Source organism: Melanostigma gelatinosum (genome assembly GCF_949748355.1).
Source record: "Melanostigma gelatinosum genome assembly, chromosome: 16".
In the NCBI taxonomy this organism is placed as follows: domain Eukaryota; kingdom Metazoa; phylum Chordata; class Actinopteri; order Perciformes; family Zoarcidae; genus Melanostigma; species Melanostigma gelatinosum.
In genome coordinates, this window is record NC_136649.1 from 15,836,230 (window position 1) to 15,860,258 (window position 24,029).

At 43.4% G+C, this 24,029-nt stretch overlaps 2 protein-coding genes across 4 annotated transcripts in view; one reads left to right on the plus strand and one right to left on the minus strand.

Moving 5' to 3' along the window:
* The window catches only part of asap2a (ArfGAP with SH3 domain, ankyrin repeat and PH domain 2a), a 44,860-nt gene extending 24,650 nt beyond the window's left edge, over window positions 1–20,210 (plus strand). For both annotated transcript variants that reach the window (XM_079286183.1, XM_079286184.1), the window contains exons 5-28: window positions 904–953; window positions 3,460–3,589; window positions 4,037–4,122; window positions 4,253–4,328; window positions 4,437–4,523; window positions 5,766–5,869; window positions 6,142–6,211; window positions 6,618–6,705; window positions 7,840–7,888; window positions 8,248–8,414; window positions 9,640–9,773; window positions 10,318–10,412; window positions 11,241–11,430; window positions 11,616–11,701; window positions 11,836–11,951; window positions 12,526–12,593; window positions 12,713–12,820; window positions 13,254–13,488; window positions 14,034–14,189; window positions 14,704–14,803; window positions 15,269–15,324; window positions 15,502–15,581; window positions 16,494–16,613; window positions 18,539–20,210. In XM_079286183.1, the coding sequence (XP_079142309.1) occupies window positions 904–953; window positions 3,460–3,589; window positions 4,037–4,122; window positions 4,253–4,328; window positions 4,437–4,523; window positions 5,766–5,869; window positions 6,142–6,211; window positions 6,618–6,705; window positions 7,840–7,888; window positions 8,248–8,414; window positions 9,640–9,773; window positions 10,318–10,412; window positions 11,241–11,430; window positions 11,616–11,701; window positions 11,836–11,951; window positions 12,526–12,593; window positions 12,713–12,820; window positions 13,254–13,488; window positions 14,034–14,189; window positions 14,704–14,803; window positions 15,269–15,324; window positions 15,502–15,581; window positions 16,494–16,613; window positions 18,539–18,613 (2,526 nt within the window). In that variant the 3' untranslated portion in view covers window positions 18,614–20,210. The remainder of the gene's footprint in view (window positions 1–903; window positions 954–3,459; window positions 3,590–4,036; window positions 4,123–4,252; window positions 4,329–4,436; window positions 4,524–5,765; window positions 5,870–6,141; window positions 6,212–6,617; window positions 6,706–7,839; window positions 7,889–8,247; window positions 8,415–9,639; window positions 9,774–10,317; window positions 10,413–11,240; window positions 11,431–11,615; window positions 11,702–11,835; window positions 11,952–12,525; window positions 12,594–12,712; window positions 12,821–13,253; window positions 13,489–14,033; window positions 14,190–14,703; window positions 14,804–15,268; window positions 15,325–15,501; window positions 15,582–16,493; window positions 16,614–18,538) is intronic.
* Window positions 20,211–20,616: 406 nt separating this feature from the next.
* On the minus strand, window positions 20,617–23,825 carry itgb1bp1 (integrin beta 1 binding protein 1). 2 transcript variants are annotated; one of them, XM_079287393.1, is made up of 7 exons: window positions 23,745–23,825; window positions 22,707–22,824; window positions 22,529–22,607; window positions 22,312–22,415; window positions 22,127–22,219; window positions 21,724–21,873; window positions 20,617–21,632 (listed from the first exon to the last, which is right to left on the minus strand). In XM_079287393.1, the coding sequence occupies exons 2-7, from the start codon at window positions 22,776–22,778 to the stop codon at window positions 21,561–21,563; spliced, it is 570 nt and encodes a 189-aa protein (XP_079143519.1). In that variant the 5' UTR covers window positions 22,779–22,824; window positions 23,745–23,825; the 3' UTR covers window positions 20,617–21,560. The 2 variants fall into 2 exon arrangements, with proteins under 2 accessions (XP_079143519.1, XP_079143518.1); XM_079287392.1 differs by having other exon boundaries at window positions 22,312–22,442.
* Window positions 23,826–24,029: the final 204 nt, after the last annotated feature.

Here is a 24,029-nt window from a genome sequence, read left to right on the forward strand (position 1 = left end):
GGATGCAGCAGGTGCTTACTGTAGTTTTTGGAAAGGGAAAATTTGAGTTCAATGTAATATAATTCTTCTTGGCGTTCTGGTTTCAGGCAACAATTCATTTGGTCGAATTGTATTTTCTAGGGAGTGACACGGCCAATTTCACTCCAGTAATCTCCCCTTTTGTTTCTCACAATCCCTGTTTAATCAGCGCCACAGTGTCAGGGATGTTGTTTAATCAAGCGCCTCGCTCAAGCAGCTGTTGAAGGCGCGACCGTGATGATGAGACATCAGCGTTGCCTGTTGTCGATGTGACCAGAGGGATCGCGCTACAAATGCCAAGAAACAATTTCACCGCGCTCCTGCCTTCAGAAAAAATCCTCCACAGTTACGTTACCTCGCCCAGCTCGCTGCTGAGACAGCTGCGGGCTGCTTTGCATCTGTGAGGATGATTCAGCTTACTGAGTCACATCGTGTTGAAACACACACACACACACACACACACACACACACACACACACACACACACACACACACACACACACACACACACACACACACACACACACACACACACATATAGCTTTGCTCGTTAGTGGTTGAAAAAAGAAAAAGAAAAGTGTTACAGTTGGTAAGCAGTGACAGTGATCTTTGTTTGATCTTTGCCTGGTTGCCTTATGATTGTGTTATTCCTAAATGTATTTGAAATGTAAATGACAAGATCCCAGAGCCCAAAGCGAGACATCAAAGGTTTTCACTTTGCGATGATGTAAAATTATGTTTTTTCCCTGACTGGAAACAATGAATCAAATATCAAATGTTCTTCACTCTGCAAACAGCAGTTGACAAAAAACTCTTTCTGTAATATCAAAAAATGTTGATTGATTTTCGATTGATTAATTTAAGCTTTCTGCTTGTTTTTCACAGGATCTGAAAAAGCCTTTCGACAAAGCCTGGAAGGACTACGAAACAAAAGCGTAAGAAACCTAATTTGTATACTTTTAAACTTATTTTCCATAAATAGAACCAGTTTGTTGGTTGATACAACACAACCCACTCATCATTTGTTTGAATTTATCAATTCAGCAGATCAAACTATCGTCTTAACTTGTCAGTTAGTATGTTCAAATGAAATGCGCAGTATGCCTTGTCTCGACTAACCGCTCTCCCCCTCTAACTTCCCCCCATGTGATGATCTGTTAACACATGCTCGATGGTGTGAATAACCATCGCCGCTCCACCTCCACACTCGGACACCATTTCCACCGTCAAACCCTCGTGATTGTGCACGCAAACAACACATGACATCTTATAGCACTTTCATATATTTTACAAGCTGCAAAGGACATTCTTTACTGAAAGGGTAATACATACTGGCTTTGTCCTGACATCCAGAGTTCAGCCGGATGCTATGTGACTGTTTTTGAACGACCCGACTTATTCTTATGATTTGACTCTATTGATGGAGAACAGAAGACATCAATAGAGTCCAACTTTCTACCTGATTGGGGAAAAACACCCAATTGTATCTTGCCGCTCTTCCTCATCAACGATCCTCTGGTCTTCTCCGATCTCTCTGCTGTTTTTTATATGCTCATTATTTTGTCTCAACGCAGCATTGCTTTCTGATTCCCTAATTTGGTTTGCAAGCTCTTTGCATATGACAACCCACGTTTGAATTCAGTTTTCAGTCTCTAGGTTGGGTGTTGTCTCACCTTGAATGCTGTTGATTCAGGAAGAGTGTTTGTAATTACTTCCTGAACTGAAAGTGACTGGACTTTTAGCCCGATCATCAGTTGAACAACTGTCAGTTTGGCCGGCTGCCAAAAAGCCTGGCGAACACGGGCCTCTCTATTAGTCGCAGCTCTGATGATGCTGTAACACTGTCAGGGCTGAAGATTCATATGTGCTGACAAAGGCCTGCCGTGAATGACATGAAATTAGGCTTTTACGCACCGACAAAATGGCAAATTTACAACCAAAACTAACGGCTGTTGGAACTTACTCCATTTGTCTCCGGCTTTACAACCGTGTCTAGGACTTTTCCCACAGTGACTCACCGTTGATATCATTAAACAAACAAACCTCAAAGTTGGCATTCTTTCACAACAGCACACACCACACCGCCTTCACGCACATGCCAAACGACACATGACACGAGATGTTGTGCAACAGCAATAATACAGAAGAATCATTTTTATTTTTCTTTTCAAAGTGGTGTAACATCATGAATCATAGTATAAAGGGAGCAGTTGAGAAGGAATACTCGAGGAATAGTTTGACAATTCGGAAAACACTTATTTGTTTACTGGCTGAAGTTTTGAATATGAAGCTGCAGCCAGGAGACAGTTGTCTATTTCAGTCTGTATGCTAAACGAAGACAACAGCTAGCCTATCAGCACAGATTAAGCTCACTTAATAACATGCCAAATCTTGTTGGTGTCGTACATTAAAAAAACAACGGTATGTGGTTCTCATCTCACTCTCTGCAAGTAAGCAGATAACAGGTATTTCCCATGAATGTCTTCCCTTTGTAGCCTATTTCTTTATGACTAGTTGATAGTTTTATATTCCAACAATATGTTTTAGAAGATGGGTCATGCTGCTCCACCACTTTGATTTTTCCCTCTTTAAAGTTGAGTTGTGGAATGACCTTTTTGTATGTAGTCGTCTCGTCACATGTTGTGCTGAGCCTAGCTGCAGGTCAAACAGATGGCACAGTTGAACGTGAGGGAGTGAAGTCTGTCTTGATGCACATGAACCAGGCTGAGCGGCTTGCGGACAGCGACGGCCTCGTCCCGTCTCGCCGATAGGGAACAAACTGCTGCATATGCTGTCAGAAAAACAGCATATGGAAAAGAATGCCCTGTTGCATGGTCTGGTGCCTCCCCTCCGCTGTGTATGTTGCCTGTTCAGAGATATTGAATGGAGAGTTTGTGGTCTTTGGGGAAAATCAGCCCTAAATACTGACTATCAGGTAACCTAATATTGTTTGATTGTGCCTTACCTTTTAAACCCTAAACCCACACGTAACCCTAATTATCTCTATATGTATTACCGCCACTTTAAAATGACCCAACTGTGCATAGAAATAATTATGACAGACAGTAACTCGGTGAATAAAGACGGCTTTATAATTTTTGTCTGCTTTATGTTCGGTGACAAATTGCCATTATCAGTGAGAAACAAGTGTTTTTTGGACCCCTTTCAAAAGCTCTGATGAGCTTAGTGCAGTTTAACCCCTTGCTTGACAATTCTCATTGAAGAGGTCCAAGCAACACGGAACTTTTTTTTATCTAAGATAAACCTGAACAGATACACTGCCAGAGCCCCCAGCAAGGTCACCCCTTTATCTGCAGGATAGCAGTAGGGCTGATTTGACACAATGCCACACAGCCCCCCCCCCCCCCCCCCCCCATGTTCATGGTGCTGTCATGGATGTGCGGTGTGCTCTTTGACCCCTGTGATGTCACTTCCTACCAGCACCAAGATAGAGAAGGAGAAGAAGGAGCACGCGAGGCAGCACGGGATGATCAGGACGGAAATCAGTGGGGCAGAAATCGCCGAGGAGATGGAGAAGGAGAGGAGATTCTTCCAGCTGCAGATGTGTGAGGTTAGTCGACCAATGGCTGACAATGTCACCACAGTTAGCTAACAAGTAACAAGTAACAAGTATCTTCAATGTAAAATGAAATATGAATTGTAAAATGTTAGAAAAGGAACTCCTACTTTCAGAGATTGCATCGAACAGGATGTAGAGGTTTGGGGGAGAAAAAACTTTTTTTACTGGCTAGTTTCTGCAAAGATCTGTCAAACTTCGGTAAAGGTCGTTTATTTCAGCCTTTTGGAATTCAGATTACATTTAGTGTGTTTGTGCGGTCTGGACCTCTTTGATGTTTTACTTAAAAGAAGCTTTACTTGAAAGCAGAAGACTTTTGCTTTGAAGCGTCTGGATATGAGATGAAAGGGATGTGTGTGTTTGAGATGGAGTCTGAGTTTGTTTTTCCCCTGGCTGATCGTGGCCTCACTCTGACTAAATCTGTATTCAATATGTTTACAGTATCTCCTCAAAGTCAATGAGATCAAAATCAAGAAAGGGGTGGACCTGCTGCAGAACCTCATCAAGTACTTCCACGCTCAGTGCAAGTAAGACAAGCAAATAGAGAACTGTGTTTTGCCTTTGGATTTGTTATGATGCAATGTTGTCAGTCGACCTGGAAAGTGTGGGTTTATACAATATACGGCTCTTTGTTAAGTTGACGTGCTTCCTGTTCAGTTTCTTTCAGGATGGTCTGAAAGCTGTGGACAACCTGAAACCCTCCATCGAGAAACTGGCCACCGATCTGCACACGGTGAGAGAACCAGCTGCTCTGGTGTCTTCTCTCCTTCTCTTGGCGGTGACATTTATATCGTATAAACATCATCGTGTGTTTCTTCTCTCCATCTTTCCTCTGTGACAGATAAAGCAGGTGCAGGACGAGGAGAGGAAGCAGCTGACTCAGTTACGAGACGTCCTCAAGACGGCGCTACAGGTGGAGCAGAAAGAGGTGAGAAACATCACATTTTCATCTTCCTAGTTCCTATATATCTGCTCCTAAATCAGATTAGATTTCATGTAGACGACCCTTACATAGGTCTATCAGGGTTGTTTGCTCACTACCACGTATCAGCTGTTTTTAAGGGCAAATTTCTAATAAAACCCTCTTTCTTTAATTTGTCTTTGGATCATACGTGCATTGCTATTATCCATTTTCTCCCCACGGCCCAATGAGTGGACGTGATTTATGTTTGACCCTGGTCCTTAGTGAACCATTGAACATACTGCAGACTACAGCGGCTCCTGGTCTCACCTGATGATTGTTTTCTTCTTTCCTTCGCTGCCGCCTGCTTTTGTGAAACAAGTCCAGGAGAGTAAGTGGATTCCTTGAAGACGTGTGGTTGTTTGCATCCTGTGTTCATTGACGTTGTTGCTTCAGTTGTAGTGCTGGATTCATCGTTTTCTTTCATGTTCTTTTACAGCCGCATATTTTTTTTTTGGTCAAATATGTCGTCCGATTGTTTCAGCGCTTTGATTATTTTTAGTTGTGCTTTTTTATTTTTTTATTTTAAATGACTTTTCAGTGAGAAAAGCTGGAGCTGCATTCATGCTCCTTCACGATCATCCTGTTGTCTGTGTGTTTGTCTGCTGATAACAGCACACACCAAAACAAGCCACTAAAGTCCCGTCAACGCCTGCCTCCAGAAGTCGTCCTCTCTGTTTCCCGTAGTGTTTCCAGACAGGACGTGACATCACTCATACAAAAATCTGGCCTATGTTTGGTCCTTTTTTTTGGCCGGTTGTTTTTACACCACAGTCTAACCTGAATATCTAAAGAAAAATCAAGTTAAATCTGTTAAATCCAGGCATTTAATCTGAATGTGATTCATCTTTTGATCCTTTCAGAGTGGCATATGAGGATAAAATGGCATTTTGTCATCTATTGTTGCAGCTTCTGATTCAGAGGTGTAAAAGCTCCTCTTATTTTCTTATCCCCGTGTGTACAAAACCATTGAGGCTCACAGCAGCAATCTTCTTTTGTTGTTCATATTTGCTTCCAAATTCTCAGAGGAGCAGGAGCCTCGGGAGCAGAGCATAAATCTGAGCCATTTGACGCTTCAGCGGCTCCCACTTGACTGCAATTTGAATTTGCAAATCCCACATGCAGTGCCTACTTTAAAAAAAAAAAAATTATAAATTAGTTTGAAGGCTCTGATGTCTCGTCTCTGTTTGTTTGTGTGTGTTTTTCCAGGATTCGCAGGTGCGGCAGAGCACCACCTACAGCCTGCACCAACCACGGGGGAACAAGGAGCACGGCACGGAGCGCAGCGGGTACCTTTTCAAGAAAAGTGACGGGTGAGTGTTAGAACAATAGTTCTACAATAGTTGTAGGAGTGCGTTTCACATTTTTTATGAATAATATAATAATACATTGTAAATAAGCTTTTTCGTACAAGAAGGCAAAACGAAGGCGTATGATTACGCTGCTCAGCCCGTGTCATAATAAAATATTTCGTATGATCACGTTATAATACAGAGTACATGCATTAGTTATGAGTGTCTGCTCTTTGAGTTCAGAGCTCACCGGCTATTTGACTTACAAATGAACTGTCTTCTGTGTGCCATAGCTTGAGGAAAGTGTGGCAGAAGAGAAAGTGCACCGCGAAGAACGGATTCCTCACCATCTCACACGGCACAGTAAGAAAACGACGCCTTTTAGTCACACAAGACGGGATCTATGTGTTCTTATTTTTTTTTTTAAAAGCACCCTCGGGATTCATGAACGCACTCTCCCATACATGCTTCACATTACAGTGTCGTTCTCATCAGCCGGTCATGATTACCCATGAATATATTCACAAGTTAACATTCTCCTCACATCCGCTGCCTCGGCTGAGCCTCCTTTGAACCTGAACTCTGCTAGTTCCCATCTAAAGATTTAGCTCCGGGCCCGGACGACTCCTCTTCCTGACGCAGCTCATCTTACACGTAGCAGCTTATCACATGTTTCATTTGGCTGCAGCAGCAGTCAGATACGGTTAAACACAACACTCTGGCTCATTGATATTGTTGTAATTCCTCTCCGTCTCTCTCTCTCCGTTAGGCTAACCGGCCGCCAGCTAAACTCAACCTGCTCACCTGCCAGGTGAAACACAATCCCGAAGAGAAGAGAAGCTTTGATCTCATATCCCGTACGTTCAGCCCTCTGTCTTTGCACGCTTGTTTTATATGTCAGTGTCCTTACTTTTTTAATTCGCTCCATTCTTCCAGACCCCAGCAGTTGAAGATTTGTTGAGCAGCGTTGTGGATTTCAAATGTTTTTCTATTTAGAAAGAAGCAGCAGCCCAAAGATAAGCCGACTCTTAAAGATGTACATTGACGCATCCGGCACATCTCAATCTAGCATTCAGCAGCAAACTGTGAACAAAAAGCTTTTGTCAACTGACAGAAAATGAATCTACAACTACTTTGCTTTCAAGTGTCTGAGGAATTGTGATTGACATTTTTCACGATTGGCATTCGTCAAGAAAAATATCTGCAAATGAATCGATATTGATGTCAAATAATCTTTATGTTTGGCTTGTTCTTCCCTAAATAGTACATTTCTGTCAAATAAATTAAGTTAAGTAACAGCATTTGTTAAGCTGATACACACGGAATCGCATTATCTGTCTGTTTTTTGTCAAATGGATTGTCTGTTATAATTGTATTATGTTGCTTATTCTGTGCACAAAGCATCTATTGTGTGTGCGTGTGTCTGTCCCGGGAGAGGGATCCGTACTCTGCTCCTCCTCAGGGTTCTTCCATTGCTTCTGTTAGAGGTTTTTCTTAGTTTTTCCTTAACGAAGGTCCAAAAACAGAGGCTGTGCAGATTAACAAGCCCTTTGAGGCAAATCTGTGATTTGTGAAATTAGGCTGGTTACATACATTTGACTAAAATCAAAAGCCAGTAACAGTATTTAGTCTTTTCTGACTGGATTGTGAGATGTAACTAATATTGAGGTTCATTTAAGATTTGGCCAGTTTCTCCACATGTACTGTAAGAGATACTAGCATTAAGCTGGAGGAGCTAATCGTCAGCCACTGGAGACACAACATGGTTTCAGTTGCTGGTGTAAAAAGGTTCTCCCTGGTTATCATTGCGTGATTCTCACCTGGAGACAGAAATGAGAGGTTTTAGTTGTTTTCAGTTAGACCTGATACTTTAATGCCCTCTGCAGGGAGTCACTCTGAGCTTTCTCCTGTCTCCACTGCTCCTTCATTCATGTTCTCTCCTCTCCCACGTCTCTCTTCTGTTGTGTCATCCATTTCTTTTTTTGTTTCAGATGACAGGACGTATCATTTTCAGGCCGAGGACGACCAGGACTGTCAGATGTAAGTGCCTGTTCCTTCCTTCCTTCCGTGTGTGTGTGTGTGTGTGTGCGCGCAGTCCTGGCCTGAGTGTTTCCTGTTTACCACCTCGGCCACTTTCCGCACACTTCCTACCTCACACCCAGTCAGACGCTTGACCTTGTCTTTACCTTCCACCTCCTGACTACTAGCTGCCTTTTACTCCCGTCTTCTCTTCCCCTTTTTAACACCCTCCTTTTCTTTCTGCTTCGGCTGCTCTCATCTCTTCCCTACTCTCACCTCCTCCTGCCTCTACTTCCTCGTCTTCCTCTGTCATTATTCTAATTTTCATTCACTTGTCCTGTACGCCCCTCCGGCCTCTTCTCCTCTCCTCCCTCCTCCAGCTGGATCTCGGTGCTCCAGAACAGTAAGGAGGAGGCGTTGAATCAGGCCTTCAAAGGGGACCAGCATGTCGGCGAGAACAACATCGTGCAGGAGTTGACCAAGGCGATCCTGGGAGAGGTCAAGAGGATGACAGGAAACGACGTGTGCTGCGACTGCGGAGCACCCAGTGAGTGACAAAGAGAGACGGCACAGTGTCGGAACTAATTTTATGATCTTTGAATGATTGTTTTACCCAGGATTTTAAGCATAATGTGAGCCGTTGTATTCACGCACTAAAGATGATCTCCCAATCCTCATTAACTATCGTGTAGTTGCTATATTCCAACCTTAAGATGCAGTAATTATGACAACACTACTGCCAAAATGTGCGTCAGTATAATCAGAGGTTTTGCAATGATGTCATTATAGATGGTCTTTTTGTTGCCCACATCGGTTTGTGGGGAGGATTCTGTCATTTTTGAGTTACTTCCACATCTGGAGCCATCCTGCAGCAGCTGGAACAATATGTGCATTTCTAAATTGAGAGCGGCGCTGTGCACATGTTACACCCACAGCAGCGGTAACGTAACTGATCGTGTAAATCTCCCGACAATGATAATGAAAAATCTACCAGTTATTAATCCACGGTTCTGAGGTTAAAATCAATTTTCATTCATGGCCAGAAATCCCGGGAAAAGAGTGAAACAGTCTCGCGAGTTATTGACTTTAAAATCACGGCGAATCCTTCAACTTTAGTTTTGACTTCCTTACTTTGTAAGAAAATATAACCAACCATACGTACACTTTCCATCATATTTGAAGCATATTTTCAGACTGCAAAAATGAACAGACTTCTGCCTGGAAGATAGGTACAGACTAATAAATGCATGGTGTGCTTTGGGAGTGTTGGCAGTGATAGTTATGAGCTACTCGACTGGGATGAAAATGCTGGATCCTCTTTCTGGAGATATTCTGTCACACCGTTGAAATCAGTTTTTCCTCAAATATATGACCCCCACCCCCCCAATAAAGTTTCTCAAATTCCATGAAATTTCCTCCAGCAGACACGGATATGCTTTTCCATGTATGGCCTCCACACGCAGTATATCCACACATAGAACGAGTATCTAGGCCAGACTTGGTTACACTTCAGCTTGGTCACTTGCCTCTGACATTGTGTGCTGTGAGCTAGTGAAAAGCCCTTCAGGCAGCTATTACATTTCCAGAGCGCACAGTTTTCCACAAGGACACATCAAACTTTTGCTCACGTGCTGCAGAAATAACTTTAGCTTGAGTGGTTTTTGCCCAAGGACGGCACGTCACCCGTATTCCTTCCTCCCTCTTTCCCCACATGCGTGGTTTACCTCGTCATCCCTCCATTCTCTTGACGATTTTCCTTTTGTCTTTCTCAGACCCGACGTGGCTGTCCACCAACCTGGGCATCCTCACCTGCATTGAATGTTCAGGGATCCACAGGGAGCTTGGAGTCCACTACTCCAGGATCCAGTCCCTCACTCTGGACGTACTCAGCACCTCAGAGCTCTTGGTAAATCACTGTCTTCTCTCTGAATCACCTCATGTTTTGATTGTACAGATTATTCCCTATGAATCTTTAGGCACGATGAACAGGGACAGGTGGGAGTAGAAAGATTGAGGGAAGAATGATGAGGTAAGAAACTGAGGACAAGAGGGTCAGGAAGCCGAGACAGGAAGGAAGGAGAGTAGCATCGCTCCAGGCTTCATTCTCCTCTCCTCCAAGGCCTCTCGAAGTCTCCACACAGAATAGCTGAGATTTTTTTTTGGCTGGTTTGGTGTAGAGATTTACCGCCTGTGGGCCGGGCGGGATGAAATGCTTCCAGTCACGATTGCTTTCCTGGGTGTTAAGTCGCCAAGTGGTGTTGGCCACACTCAGATGGGCGTTGTGCATATAATAACGCTCCACACACACATTACTGTGTCCTGAGGTGTGAGTTGATGACGCAAAGATGACAACTTTTACTGTCACGCATGTGGTGCAGAAAATGTCGAGTATAACTTGTGTCAATATGTGTGTGTGTGTGTGTGTGTGTGTGTGTGTGTGTGCTCCACAGCTGGCCAAGAATGTGGGGAATGCAGGCTTTAATGAAATCATGGAGGCTTGTTTAAGTGTTGAAAATGTGGTGAAACCCAACCCAGGCAGTGACATGTAAGTCACCCATCCATCTCTCCCTCATACCGATCTCTCCCCCCCCCCCATACGATTCTCCCTGGACTCTCTCTTTTCTTCTCACTCGTATCGCATGACACACGACACCATCACTGGGACATATTGGCACATCTCAACCAACATTGTACTGATCAGGTTTTCTGAATGAGAGTGATTACCAATTCAATTTGGCTGAAGATTCACTGATCTCATGGGCATGATTGATGACATGAGAAATAGGTTCATTGTGAATAGAAACTATACAAAGGCAATTAAAGAACTAATTACAAGGCAAGAGTGACTGTAGGAAAAAAGTCAGAATGGTTTATATGCAGACGGCGTACACCTGATTATTATATCATATGATGACGTAATGATACTGAGTGTTTGTCTGTATTAATATAGAAATATGATATCGTAAATGACTAATAACGGTGTTGCATATTCATAATATTGCATAATGAAGGTGGGATGAAAGATATAATGTAAGGTGAAATGTATTAATATCGTATAACATACTATATATTATAGTGCTGTAATCTAGCGTAGAATAGAAGTGTTGCTTCAGCTTTTATTGGTGTGGTACTTTTGTTTCATGCTTTTTGTGACTTGTGTGACGGCTTTTCCTTGCAATTAAAACCTAATGATGAAACTCTTTCAAGCTCTGAAATGGTAATCAGGAGAAATGGTAATCACAGAAATCTAATTTAGTGTGTTTATTGACTAATTATGATCAGTGGCTTCTGATTGGTGCGTACCCAATCACATGAAGAGCATAAGTGCTGCAGCTGTAGCTGAGCAGCTGCCTCTCTTCACATGTTTAACCAGGCAGGCGAGGAAAGACTTCATCACAGCCAAATACACGGAGAAACGTTTCGCTCGGAAGAAGTGTCCCGACGCGGCGTCGCGGCTCCACACGTTGTGCGACGCAGTGAAGGCCCGGGACATCTTCTCCCTCATCCAGGTCTACGCCGAGGGAGTCGACCTCATGGAGCCCATACCTCTGGCCAACGGACACGTCAGTACACAAAATATTCAGCCTGTGTGATGTCGAGTCTGTCCTTCAATGGGGACTTGAAACTTTAGCCCAGTTGCTTTCCTACCATCGACTTTGACTTCTTAATCGCATATGAATATATTGCATTCTTCTCGCTCTTTAGCTTGATTCTCCACAAATGCCTCACATTGACATTTTTATTCCAGGAACAAGGGGAGACGGCGCTTCATCTCGCAGTCAGGCTGGTGGATAGAACGTCACTTCACATCGTCGACTTCCTCACTCAGAACAGGTTTGTTACTTAGAGTATTTAAGTAGTTTGATCATCCATCTGACTGTGGCAACCATTTAAAACGCCATAGAAAGATGGCGTCTCTTGACGCTTGTAGTTGGGGTTTAAAGCTCTCCGTCTGTGTCCCTCTGCAGTTTGAATTTGGACAAGCAGACGGCCAAAGGCAGCTCAGCGCTGCACTACTGCTGCCTGACCGACAACAGCGAGTGTCTGAAGCTGCTGCTGCGGGGGAAGGCCTCAATAGAGATCGGTAAGGGAACATGCCAGCGAACGGGGGGGGCTGTGATGCGTTCACTGTCCCACTCTTTCCTTTGTCTTTTCTCTGTCCTCCTTTTTCACACCTGGATTTGTTTGCGCCATCTATTCGGAAATTCAAGTTTGTGTGTACAGTCATTTTTACATCGCTGTAGTATCCTATTACTTTCACTGAGTAATTGATGTGCATACTTGTCTCACACAAAATGTTTTCTCTCACTGCCGCATCCTCTCTCTCTCTCTCTCGCTCTCTCGCTCTCTCGCTCTCTCACATACACACCCCTTGGTTCAAGTCTTTCAGGTTCAGTTCCCAGAGGCGCCGGCTCTGCCAAAAGACCATGGCAACTCTTTCTCACAACACTAATCTTTCTACTCTGCTGTGACATCAACAAAACAGCCTGATAATAGATGCAGAGAGAAGGACGGACACGGGGAAACCAGAGAGTTGTCCAGTGTGGGAAACAGTCTAATTACACATTTCTCAGTGAAATGGGAGGAAAGGAAATGGGCTGTGTGTGTGTTTGTGCTCATACAGTAATCATTGTATGGTTCTGTTGTTTTCTCTCCAGCTAATGAGGCCGGCGAGACGCCGCTGGATATCGCCCGGAGGCTCAAACACCTACAGTGTGAAGAGCTGGTGAGCTCGCCTTGTACAAACGTGGCTTATGCCTGCAAGCGATATGTCGCTTCCTGAAACCTTGTTAAGAGCCGGCAGTGCTGTGTGTTTACATGTGTCTGGATTTGATTTGTTTGTAGTTGAACCAAGCGCTGGCGGGGAAATTCAACGCCCACGTCCATGTTGAATATGAATGGTGCCTGCAGCATGAAGACTTGGATGAAAGTGACGAAGATCTGGATGAGAAGGTGAGAGACACTTTCGTATACAGAGTGCTGCACTGTTAAGGGAGAAAACAAGAACAATAAAGTAAACAGAAATACTTCACTTGCCACCTGAAACGGTACTTTGTGTGTGTGTTCTTTTTAAAGTACCTTGCATATTAATCATTCAGTCTTGACAGGGAAATATATATAAAATGTTGAAATATTACAGAATAATGATGAATAATTTGTTTGTTTTTAACAGTTATTTTAAGATAATGACTGTAGTGACTGACTAGTAATGTCGTAAACAAAATACAAAAAACATATGAAAACAAGTCCAATTTTTTAACTGACTGACATGTTTGACAAATGACAAATTTGACACTATACATAGGAAACACATACAGCGAGGAGGGGAAAATCTCGTGAGCCATGTCTGACCATGTCTAACACTCTCGTTATGCTGCCCCTCCAGCCCAGCCCTCATCGCAGAGACGAGCGTCCGGTCAGCTGTTACACCCCGAGCAGTACCTCTCACCCGCAGACCAGTCTGGGCTCTGCGGGCCGCGATGCCGTCGGCCTCGCCAAGGACAAGCAGCGGGCCTACATGCCCAGCCTGGTCAACAACGAGACCTATGGCACCATCCTCAACGCCACCCCGCCTCAGTCTGCCACCACCTCTGCTCCGCCCCTGCCCCCGAGGAACCTGGGTAAGCTCGGACACGGTCGACGGCAGTGCTCGAAGAATGGAAGGCCAATGTAGATGGTAGCATTTGAAAGCATAATCGAGTATATCTCATCATCATTGTATGTCTTTCTGACCTGGATCTGACCTCTCTGGATCTCAAATCTATAAGGCAGGATTTAGTTTTATGTTGGAAATAAGTGTTTTGGGAAACTTCATTCAGTGGAAAATAAATAGATAAAATCTTCACAGATGTTAGACTGTGCATGTGCAACTGTGTCATACCGTTACATGCTAACCAACCTATTGTGACACACTCGCCACAGTCGGTCTAATAACAGTAGTGGCCGTCTGGAGTGCTGCCAGCGCTGCGGAGGCGAAACAAGCAGCCGTGTTGCTCACCTTGCTGCACATTCCCTCCCCCCCCCATAAACTGTCACTCTCAATTACACTCAAATGGAAACGACTTGACTTTTAAAGTGGACGCTTGTTCTGGCGCAGTGCTCTCTCTCTCTCTCACTCACTCATATGTCTTAATAACCCCTCTCTTTCTCCGTCTGTCTGTCTCAGTCCAGTTATCCGGCCTCGGGGGGATCAGTCAGTCTTCAGCGTCAAGCAGCTGGAAGCCCGGTTCTTCTTTAGACCTGGTTGGCCGACAGAGGTCCTCCTCAGACCCCCCCAACATGCACCCTCCTATCCCGCCCTTGAGACTCACTTCAACTGGAGGTATGGACCCCCCCCCCCCACACTCCCATTCCTCCCTCTCAAACTGGACCATTGCTGCAGTGAAGACATATTAGTTTAATGTAATGATTTCGATGAAGAGTAGTCATAGGTCGGTGTTTACTAAATATGTCACAGCAAAGGAGGCATTTAAATGTTTGATTTTCATATTGGTCTGTCGGTCCCGAATCTTACAGTCACCGCGGGGCATACGCTTTAAATCCTTTAGAGTTTGATTTGGTTTATTTGCACAAATTAAAATCAAACAAACTGAAATAATAATGAAACAAAACGGAGGCGACTATCCGCTTCATGACCGGGGCTTAACCTAACGATTGTTGTCATTATTGATCATTCTACTTTAATCCATTCATCTCTTTTATTGCGATTCATCATTTAGCAAAAAATATGCATCACTAAAACCCAGTGTGACGTCTTTAACATTATAAAAAAAAGAAAATCCAAATGTTCAGTTTGCAAAGTTAAGACAATCGAGGTGTGTTCCTGTGTGTCTCAGGTCTCGGTCCTCCTGTGGCCAAGATGGAGTCCATGAGCATGCAGTCCAAGTCGAGCCAGGGACCTCTGGGCTCCAGAGTGCCGCCTAAATCTCCTGCGGGGTAAGAGAACAAAAGTGTTCTCACACGGCTAATACAATTTTTGAAGGTGGCATTTTGGCGGCTTTATCAGCAACACAGGAAAACAATAGAATTATACAATTCACTACACGTACACAAGAGCCTGCTCCACCCCGGGATTGTGTATCTTCCTGTTGAATGCTTGTCTTGTAATGTGGTGTTGTTTTTGTCACAAGAGGAATGAGCCGACATGGCTGCTGTTTAGCCGCTTCATTAACTTCCAGGCTGCGCTCTGCATCGAGCCAGGCGAGCAGTAACTCTCCTCCGCAGTCGCCCTTTGTCTGTTTGTCTCCCACAGGGCTTATACTGCTGCAATGCATCTGTAACAAAGCTGCTGAGAGGCTTGGAGAGCTGGACAGTTTTCTGTTACATGCGTTTCTTTATATAACTTTATATGACTCTTACTTACTGTTGATGAGAGTGCCTTTCCTTTTTTCTGTTTTACAGCAATGATAAAAGCTTCAACCGACCTCTGAATCGAACGGTATCTATTGAAAGACCGGGTGAGTACCGGTACACAGATGAGGGAGACAAAGTACAGATTCTGGTAAATCTGTGTCTGTCCAGTGTTTGGACGTCTACGTTCACATTGTTCTACTATCTGTCAGGTCCTGTTTGTTCTGTGGAAAAGTGGAGCGTTTTTGTTGTCGTTGTGATATAATTTCCTCTTCCTGTTCCAGCTAAGGAAGTGCCAGGATGCCCCCAGAACTCCATAGGTCAGTCTCTGCCTCCAGGCCCCTCGCAGAGGAAAATCTACCCAGTGAGTCCCTCATTCTTCCCCTCGTCATCATCCAGATAGCGTCGATTAGAAAGCGCTTATTCATTCACTGGCTGCTGACTCCTAAGTCATGGTTTATGTAGCTATTAGCGTTGTGCAATACCCCTCAGTACCCTGTAGGCTGACCTATTGTCTCAGAGTATTTAAGGTGGAAGAATATTTCCAGCTTTCCAGCCTGCAATTACGAATAACCGATGCATTTCTTTTTGTTTCTAGTATTCTATTCTTCTAGTTTGTCACTCAATGGAGAGTCATAGGATTATAGCCCGTCTCAGACCCTGTGCTGCAACAATTACATGTTATCACTGGATGAATCGGTGCATTTAAAGCTCTTCTATCTTCTGCTTCCTGCTATTTTTAGTCCTTTCGTAAAATTCAAATCTAATTTAATTCAAGTTTGTTTTGCAAAGAAATAAATTCCTTCGGTCAGAGGTTCAGAAAATACACAGAAGCAGTTCAAAATACACAAATATAACAGTAGAAACAAACCGTAAAAGAGGAGCGCACTCAAAGAAAAGAATTCACTTTATTTACAGAAGACAAACTGTTTTTCGCCATTAAGACTTTATAGTCCAAATCATGAATTTGCCTCTTAGAGGCTTTACAACCCATACAGCATACAACAACCTCCGTCATTACACCCTCAGTTTGTAAAAGACCTTTTTATTTGGGGACTAAAATGAAACATCAATACCAGAAAGCGTCGTCATTCTCACCGACTTCATCTCCTCTGTGTAACTTGGCCTTGGTTCCCAGTAATAATGATAAAGAAACATTCCAATAGTGTAAGAAAAACAAAGACGGAGACAGAATGTGGCACCACCACATTTCCTCGTCTCTCTTCTGGACAAAGTGGATCAAAGCTGTCTTGTGTGCTCTCGTTCCGTCTCGCAGAAGCAGAGGCCGAAGCGAGTGAAAGCGATCTACAACTGTGTCGCCGACAACCCGGACGAGCTGACCTTCTCTGAGGGCGAGGTGATCGTGGTGGATGGAGAGGAGGACCAGGAGTGGTGGGTCAGTATCGCACACGCTGCAGATTTGAATGTCTCGGTTTTTTTTTTTAATTTAGGATATTTCTCCGATTAAAGCACAAAGCGCTCCCAGTCCACCATGTGAATGCACTCGGTAACCATGGTAAGCCAAAAAAGCCATGACCTCATTCAGGTTGATACACCCCCACCCCCCCCCCCCCTCCTCCTCCTCTTTTTCCGCCTGCTGCTGCTTCCTCTCTGGAGCCCCTTGTGTGAACATCGACCAGCTTGTTTTCCTCTGAGCCACCTCTGCAGATATGACCGTATTTAGTCACTTTGTCCCTGCGTGGACCCTAAAGTCCCCCGGGATCGCTGCCATGCTTTCCTCTCTGTCCTGCAATCAGCAGCGTTATCACAACTACCACGTTTCATTTTTTTATTTCTGAATATAAAGATATTTCAGAAGAGAAGTCAAAAAAAAAATAACAGAAGTAAGATTCTGGTGGTGGCTGAGAAGCGTCGAATGAATGCAAAAGCAACAATGCGATGAAATGTTAAACATATGTGGACGTGTGTGAGTATCTAGCATTGTATTCTACCCTTTGTTCTTTTCCCCCTCGTATAGCACTTTGTAATTGCTCGTTTTGATAAGTGCTGTATAAATACCTTTATGATTAATCTTCTCATCCACATTATTAACAGATTAAACATTCATTGTACAACATGAGACTCGTTAAATATTACAATCGCACAAAAATAATTTAGATTTTCTACAAACACGGTGTCTAGAGAGTATCAGAGAGACAGCTAGGCGTTTCCCATCATGCACTTGGTCTTTCAGTTGGTGGAGAGCAGCTGCGGCGCCTGGCTCTAAAAACTGCCTCCGTCTGGATCTCGTGAGGTTATCGTCGCCCTCGTGTGCTTGACGTCGGCGCAAGTCTGAATCAATTTGGACTCGAATCGAGCCGACGTGCATATTGCAGTGATTGCAGGTGATCGACCCTGCGCAGGCCTGGCTCATCTGGAAGGAGCCTAATGATAGTCCTCCAGCAACAATAGCCGTTTACTTGTTAACATCCATAGTTTCTCACTTCCGGCTTTTGCATTTGCGTTGTTGCTTTTGCATTCGTGAGACACCTTTGGGCCACCGTAGTTTTTAGTTTAGACTCTATGAACAGATTGCTTGTTCTGTATTTATTTCCTCAATGGCTTGTTGTTGTTTCTCTTGTGGCCTTGTTGTTGGAGCAGAAACAAGTCCTAGCTTTTTGTTTTCAGGTATAGGAGAAGTTTAAAATGACTTTAATGGACATAATAAGTTCTGTCTTCTTTATCGGCGAAGGTAATATAAAGTGTGAATGTCGTATTAAATGTTATTTAATACGACATAATTGTGTCTCATCGTCCGCTCTGTGCTCCTTTAGTTGGTGTTTAGTGAGGCGAGCTGTTAGCACTGATCTCCTGATTCACTTCAATGTTGTGTTTGTATTTTGAAAAACATAAAAGCGGTTGTCAGATTTAAATTTTTTGAATCAGATATTCTTTATTATTTTTAAATTTCAAATTAGATTAAATTATTTTGTTTTTATTACACATATAGCTATCAAATATGTTACTGTACTGAACGTTGTAATAACTGGATTTCCACTCTCTAGACATTCTACACAATATGCATCTCAACTGGATCATTTATAATATGTATTACACACGTATGTCCACTGAGAAAAGGCCGATCAGCTTTGTGATTTTAAGAATCGATATTGAATCTTTCAATCAGAGAACCCAGCCCTAATGTTTCGTGGTGTTTATAGTCTCGTGAATGTGCTTTAGATGAGTTATTGGGTTGAAAGCAGTCAAATGATTGAGTGTTTCAGTGAACTTACACCCTCCCAATAGAATAAAACCCAACCTGACCACAACGAGCTGCCTTTTATCGTCCTCTGACGTCACCTCGGTCTTCCCTCTCCACAGCTGGGCCACATCGAAGGCGATCCGATGAGAAGGGGAGCCTTCCCTGTTACATTTGTACACTTCATTGCTGACTGAACGGTTCCTCTCTGGGTCTCGGGAAGTGTCGCAGGAGGCGGCGTCCCTCCTTCACCCGTCTCTTCAGCCAGCAAACATCCACCATCGTCCCAGTGTTTGTTGTTGACATCATCGTCATCGGCGAGCTTCTTAAAGTGTCTCTGCCATGTCGTCCCCTCGGCTGCAAGGTCTGGAAGTCGCTGCTTGCTGCTCGGCCTCGTGGGACTGCTTGCTGTTCATGTTCTGACAAAAGACTAAGATTTACAAACGATGATTGTAGTCTATGACCTCTCGCAATAAATGCACTCCGCTTGTCTTTATCCTTGTTACGGCATAAGATGACATGTGACATAATGAAGGTTCATTTGTACAGTATTCACATCCTCCATTTTCTGTTTTAGCTGCATTGTACTGCGAAGGCTACAGCAAGGTATTTTAACTTTTCGAACAAATGTAAATGTGAACATAGGCAACATGCTAACATTCCACCTCTGTGCATGAGCGATTTTTAAACGCCTAACAGCTTATAGGCGCGACCTTTCAACTCTGTAGTAGGCCCCCTGTAGGGAGGTTTCTCTCATGGTGCTAAGTTAACCCCGGAATATGCTAGAAGTTGCTTCCCTGTCCCCGTTTCAGAGACGTTGAAAAATACCCTCGGACTCACCACACCTGGGAGAAGTCACCTTCTCATGGGTGTGTAGAGGGATGGAGCACACACACTTCCTGTACTGCTTCATTAGAGAGGATACTATTCTACAGCAACACTCTAGTTCTTCTCCCCGTAGTGTTTTAGGTGTAATGCTGACACGGACTTGAGCGGCAGCAGCCAGTAATTACCTTCATGCCGAGTCTGACACCTCGGGCTGTCTTCGCCTGTCATCTGCCTTGTTAGAGGAACAGGAAGTGGCTGCATCTGCACAGAATAAGCTGAGGATGAAATATTGAAGTGTGAATGAGAAAATAAAGAGTGTGGGGATGTTGTGAGAAGCAGGAGTTGGTTCTCTGACTTGTGTTGCTTCCTCTTGCCTTTGAGAGCACTCGGACTCCGACAGGCGGTTTTTTTTGTTTTGTTCGCAAATGAGCTGATTTATCTTTGACTCTATACAGAGAAAGAAATATCCTTCCTACAGCTTAAGCCTCTCATATCTGTACAGCTCTGGGGTCCCATAATGTAGCAAGATGGATTTATCAATAGTGTTACGAGATAAATATCAAACATTCGATGTAATTGACTTCCTTTTGGTTGCAAAGCAGCTTTCTCTCTGTTCATAATGTTGATATTTAAGCATTTAACCTGAAACCAGAGCCTTCCTTGGATTTGTGAATGACGAGAAGCATGTGAATCGTAGCTGACGCACTCTTCATCATGTTTAATATGAACTCACTGGAAACAGGAAGATTTAATTATCTATTCATGTAAATAGTTCTGATTTTGTTGATATTTATATGTAAAAAGAAGAGTTGGGCACTGAATGTCTTTTAATGGTCTGTGGTGGTGAGTAGTTGCAGTCTCAGCTGGACCTGTGTGTGTGTGTGTGTGTGTGTGCTGAAATCACAAGTACACACATAACTGGGACAATAATCGTAATTCATTCACATTAACTGTCTGGATTACTGCATCGACTCTTCACTCTATTGTGCAAACAAATGGGAAAATGAAACTGGAATAATAAAAGATGAAATAATACACGGCTTTGGTCTGTTTCTTAGGAGCGTTAAGGAGTTTGTGATCTCTTACTGAATTATTGATCTCAAAACGACTGCATCTCAAAAAGGACCTGCATTTAGAAACACCATTTGACGAGTGAGGTCCTTCACAATAAAAGGCTGATGTGTCAAGGGCTCCCTCTGATGGGCAGTGTTTCAGTTTCATAGAGCGCTGCAGTGTAAAGACATATTGTGATATGTTTGGGGGAAGAAATATCATTTTTACGAGCACTCACCCAGGCAAAAACTGCAACGATTGATAATTAAACGACACTCAAAAGTAAAAGGTGACACTGAAAGAAAAAGGAGAAATTACACTTTAATAAGTCAACTAAAAGGGGAAGTCAGGTAAGTACCACGATTGTAAACATGCTTTTGTGCTTCTACAGCCTAATAGGATTCACGTGGTTTCAGCAAGTGAATGGATTTAATGCATTTTAATCACGACGTAAAAACAAAGAGTTAACAAATCCGAAAACACGTCAAGATTTTGGTACCAACAAACAGTACATTATAAAGAAAATTAAAACAAGATACAACAAAAGTCAAAACTCATGATAAATGAGGCTCCTCTCACACAGTTCAAGCATATTTGTATAATGTACCATCGAGTCAAAAAAGTGACTGCTATTGTACCAACACTGTGAAAAACACAACAAAACACACAAAAGGATATTTAAACTTCAAAAGGGATCTGAGTAGTTTCCACATGAAGAGAAAGAAATATTGTGAAATATGTGAACCGCGTTTCTCTTCTGATGAATGTCCACTGATTCAGCTGCTGGAGAGGAGTCACAGCATTATGTACCATTTCATACCGTTGTTTGCTTTAAATACGATTCATTTACATTGTGCAATGCGTTAAGAAATACTACCATTTCCCTTTTCCTTTTTTTACTTTCCATTTTTGCTCTTGACTTTACGTGACCGGTCGAAGGAGCTCGTGAGGTAAAGAAACAACTTCAAAGGAAATGATTCAGACAAGTTCACAGTAGTTCTGTCTCACCTGATGGGAAGGGGATAATATTCATCACAAAGTCAGCATGACGGGACTTTGTCATCGAGACAAAGGCGTGAATCACGCTTTCCTGCAAACTCACATGGAAAACACACCGGATATCTGTCTTCCAGTTAATCTCCCCTTGAGAAAACAAAGCAGGAGAAAAGGGGGAAATGGTTGCAATTGTTTGGCGATCTTCTGATTTACTGTTGCTGGTTGTTGCGGTTGTTTCGTTTCTCTTCTCCACAGATCTCAGCTCCCTCAGGATTTGACTGACGTCAGAGCGCAGTCGAAGGAAGCCGACAGCACCTTGCAGATGGACTGAGCCTGCTCCTGTGCAGACAGGCGATAGATAACACGTTGGGGGGAAAATACCTCAAACCCGGAAAAACCTTGGTTTCATTCGATACGTTATCACACTCACCGAGCTGCTGCACTGGTACACCCAGATGCTGCACTCCTCTTGCTCTGCGTCAGTGGTTTTGAGAGCCAGGAGGTTCTTCCCTGCACCCAGGCCGTCATCGTAACACAGCATGCGCACGATCAGATACAGCGGGTGGCGGTGCAGCACGTCCTGGACCAGATGTATGATTAAAAGTACTTAAGCATACATTTCTTCTTCATTTGTAGTACATAACCATCGCCGATCAAGGTGGATTTACTCCAAACATCAGGGGAACTGATGAAATGTTTGAGTCAGCAGCTTTCTGCGGAAGCGTGTCAAAACTATAAATTGGTGCTGTGTGGCTGCGGCGATGACCCAGCAATACTGCAGTCTGATCAATGAGCATTAATTCTGGAGTACAGTATATCACTTTTCTACTCACACACTGGTCCAGCGAGGCCACCTTTACTCCGTACTTCGACACTCCCAGAATCCTCTCTTCGTCTCCGGGCACGAAGGGCAGCTTTCCGTCTTGCTGTGAATATTTACAGCATCTTCATGAATGAATGATGTGATATTGACTTGCTTGGAAGCCTACTTGAAGTGTGTCCCCGTGGCTTTTCTTACCTGGGCGGCATCGATGTAGTTGATGAGGTCCAGAGGCTCCTGGAGGGTCTTGCTCATGTCAAACTGTAACTTCTCAACGGCTCCCACGTACTTCACCCGGAACTCTGCACATGTTTCAGACGTGCCGTTTCCTTTCCGAGGGCACACGTCGAATAATCCGTTAGTAAGAAAAGAAGCAGCAGGAAATATGTCGACTTCCGTGTGTTGGTCGACTGACCTGAGCTCTTGGTGGAGTCTGTATCGAGGCTGGCGACCGTGCTGGATCTGGAGAGCCCTCCCAAACTGGAGTCCACAGACTACATGGAGTCAGAGACACGAGAGGGTGTTGGCTCAACAAGGAGACAGTAGCTCGATCATAACATGTATGCGTGTGTGTGTACGTGTTGTTTGCTTACTTTGCTTTTGGTGCTGATCTCACTGCTTTGCGAGCTGCTGCTGCTGTGGCGCTTCTTGACTTTCCGGAACATTCTTCACCATGTCGACCGTATCCAGCCCTCTCCAGCCTCACCACACCTGAACCATCATGGACCGCGGCGTTAAACACACCACCACAATGCCCTCTCACGTCCCAGCGGAGAGGATGAATAATTAAATGTAGAACATAGTGCGAGTCTTAATTCTGAAAAATGGATTAATGAGAGTGGACATTCAGCTACAGCAGGATTATAATCCTTTTAGCATGATTCAGTTTTTACTGCACAGCCACTCACAATATAGGAGTATTAGTAAGTTATGCCTACTTATTTATTCACAACGTCTCATTAAGATCAAGATCTCTACAACACAACGCAGTCATCATCCACACAAAATATGATTAAGCATATCAGCAACTTAGCTATGCAGCCTTACAAAATAAAAGTGTGAATCCAAAAGACTTTTGAGATGGTCAGATGGTTAGAAAACAACAAGTTAGCTGTTAAATAATGAAACAACACCAGCACATAATACCATAACACTGTAATACACACTGTCTTTGTGGTGCCTCTAATATTGACTGAATGTCAGAGGTGTTTAATAAAATGCTGGTCCTTTTTTTTGTTGCCTGTATTTATGCAGATCGCCAGTTAAATTTGAAACCAATTTATCCGTTACACCTGATGTTGGGGGCCATTAAAAATGTAGAGCCCCTAATGACTCAAATGACACACCAGACTCAACAGGTTACGTCAGACTTGAACGCATCATGTATCCAGCTAGACTTTGCTCGTTATTTAACGATATTAACTTGTAACCTACGTGCTAGAAGAATATCTATAAATATCACCATCACATTTATTTTCACACTGAACTTGGAAAGCGGAGAGACTTTCCCGAGTGGTTGGCAAACACAAACGCTATTATATTAAATAGATTTAAAGACATAGCTACCCGTTGTTGTTATGTTTACAGTCACCGTATTATGTTAATGTTCTTCGAGATAGATTTTGTTTTACCTTCAGTTTGACTCAGCTGTCCTCAGAGTTTCACAGCCTACACCCAACACCACTTAAAGGGGACGCGACGAAGTACTCGCCTACAAAATGTCTCTAAAGTTGAATATTGGGCCGAGAGCCTTTTCTATAATATATATTGTTAAGTGTGTACAAAGTTTTAAACCACACACATGTTATTTAAATACATTTTTGGAGTACCGTGTCCTTTGTAACATTTAATCGTGTTGTTAATTTGAATTCGTTACCGCAGAAAAAGCGTCCAACTGCTGTAGCGGAACTTTCTGT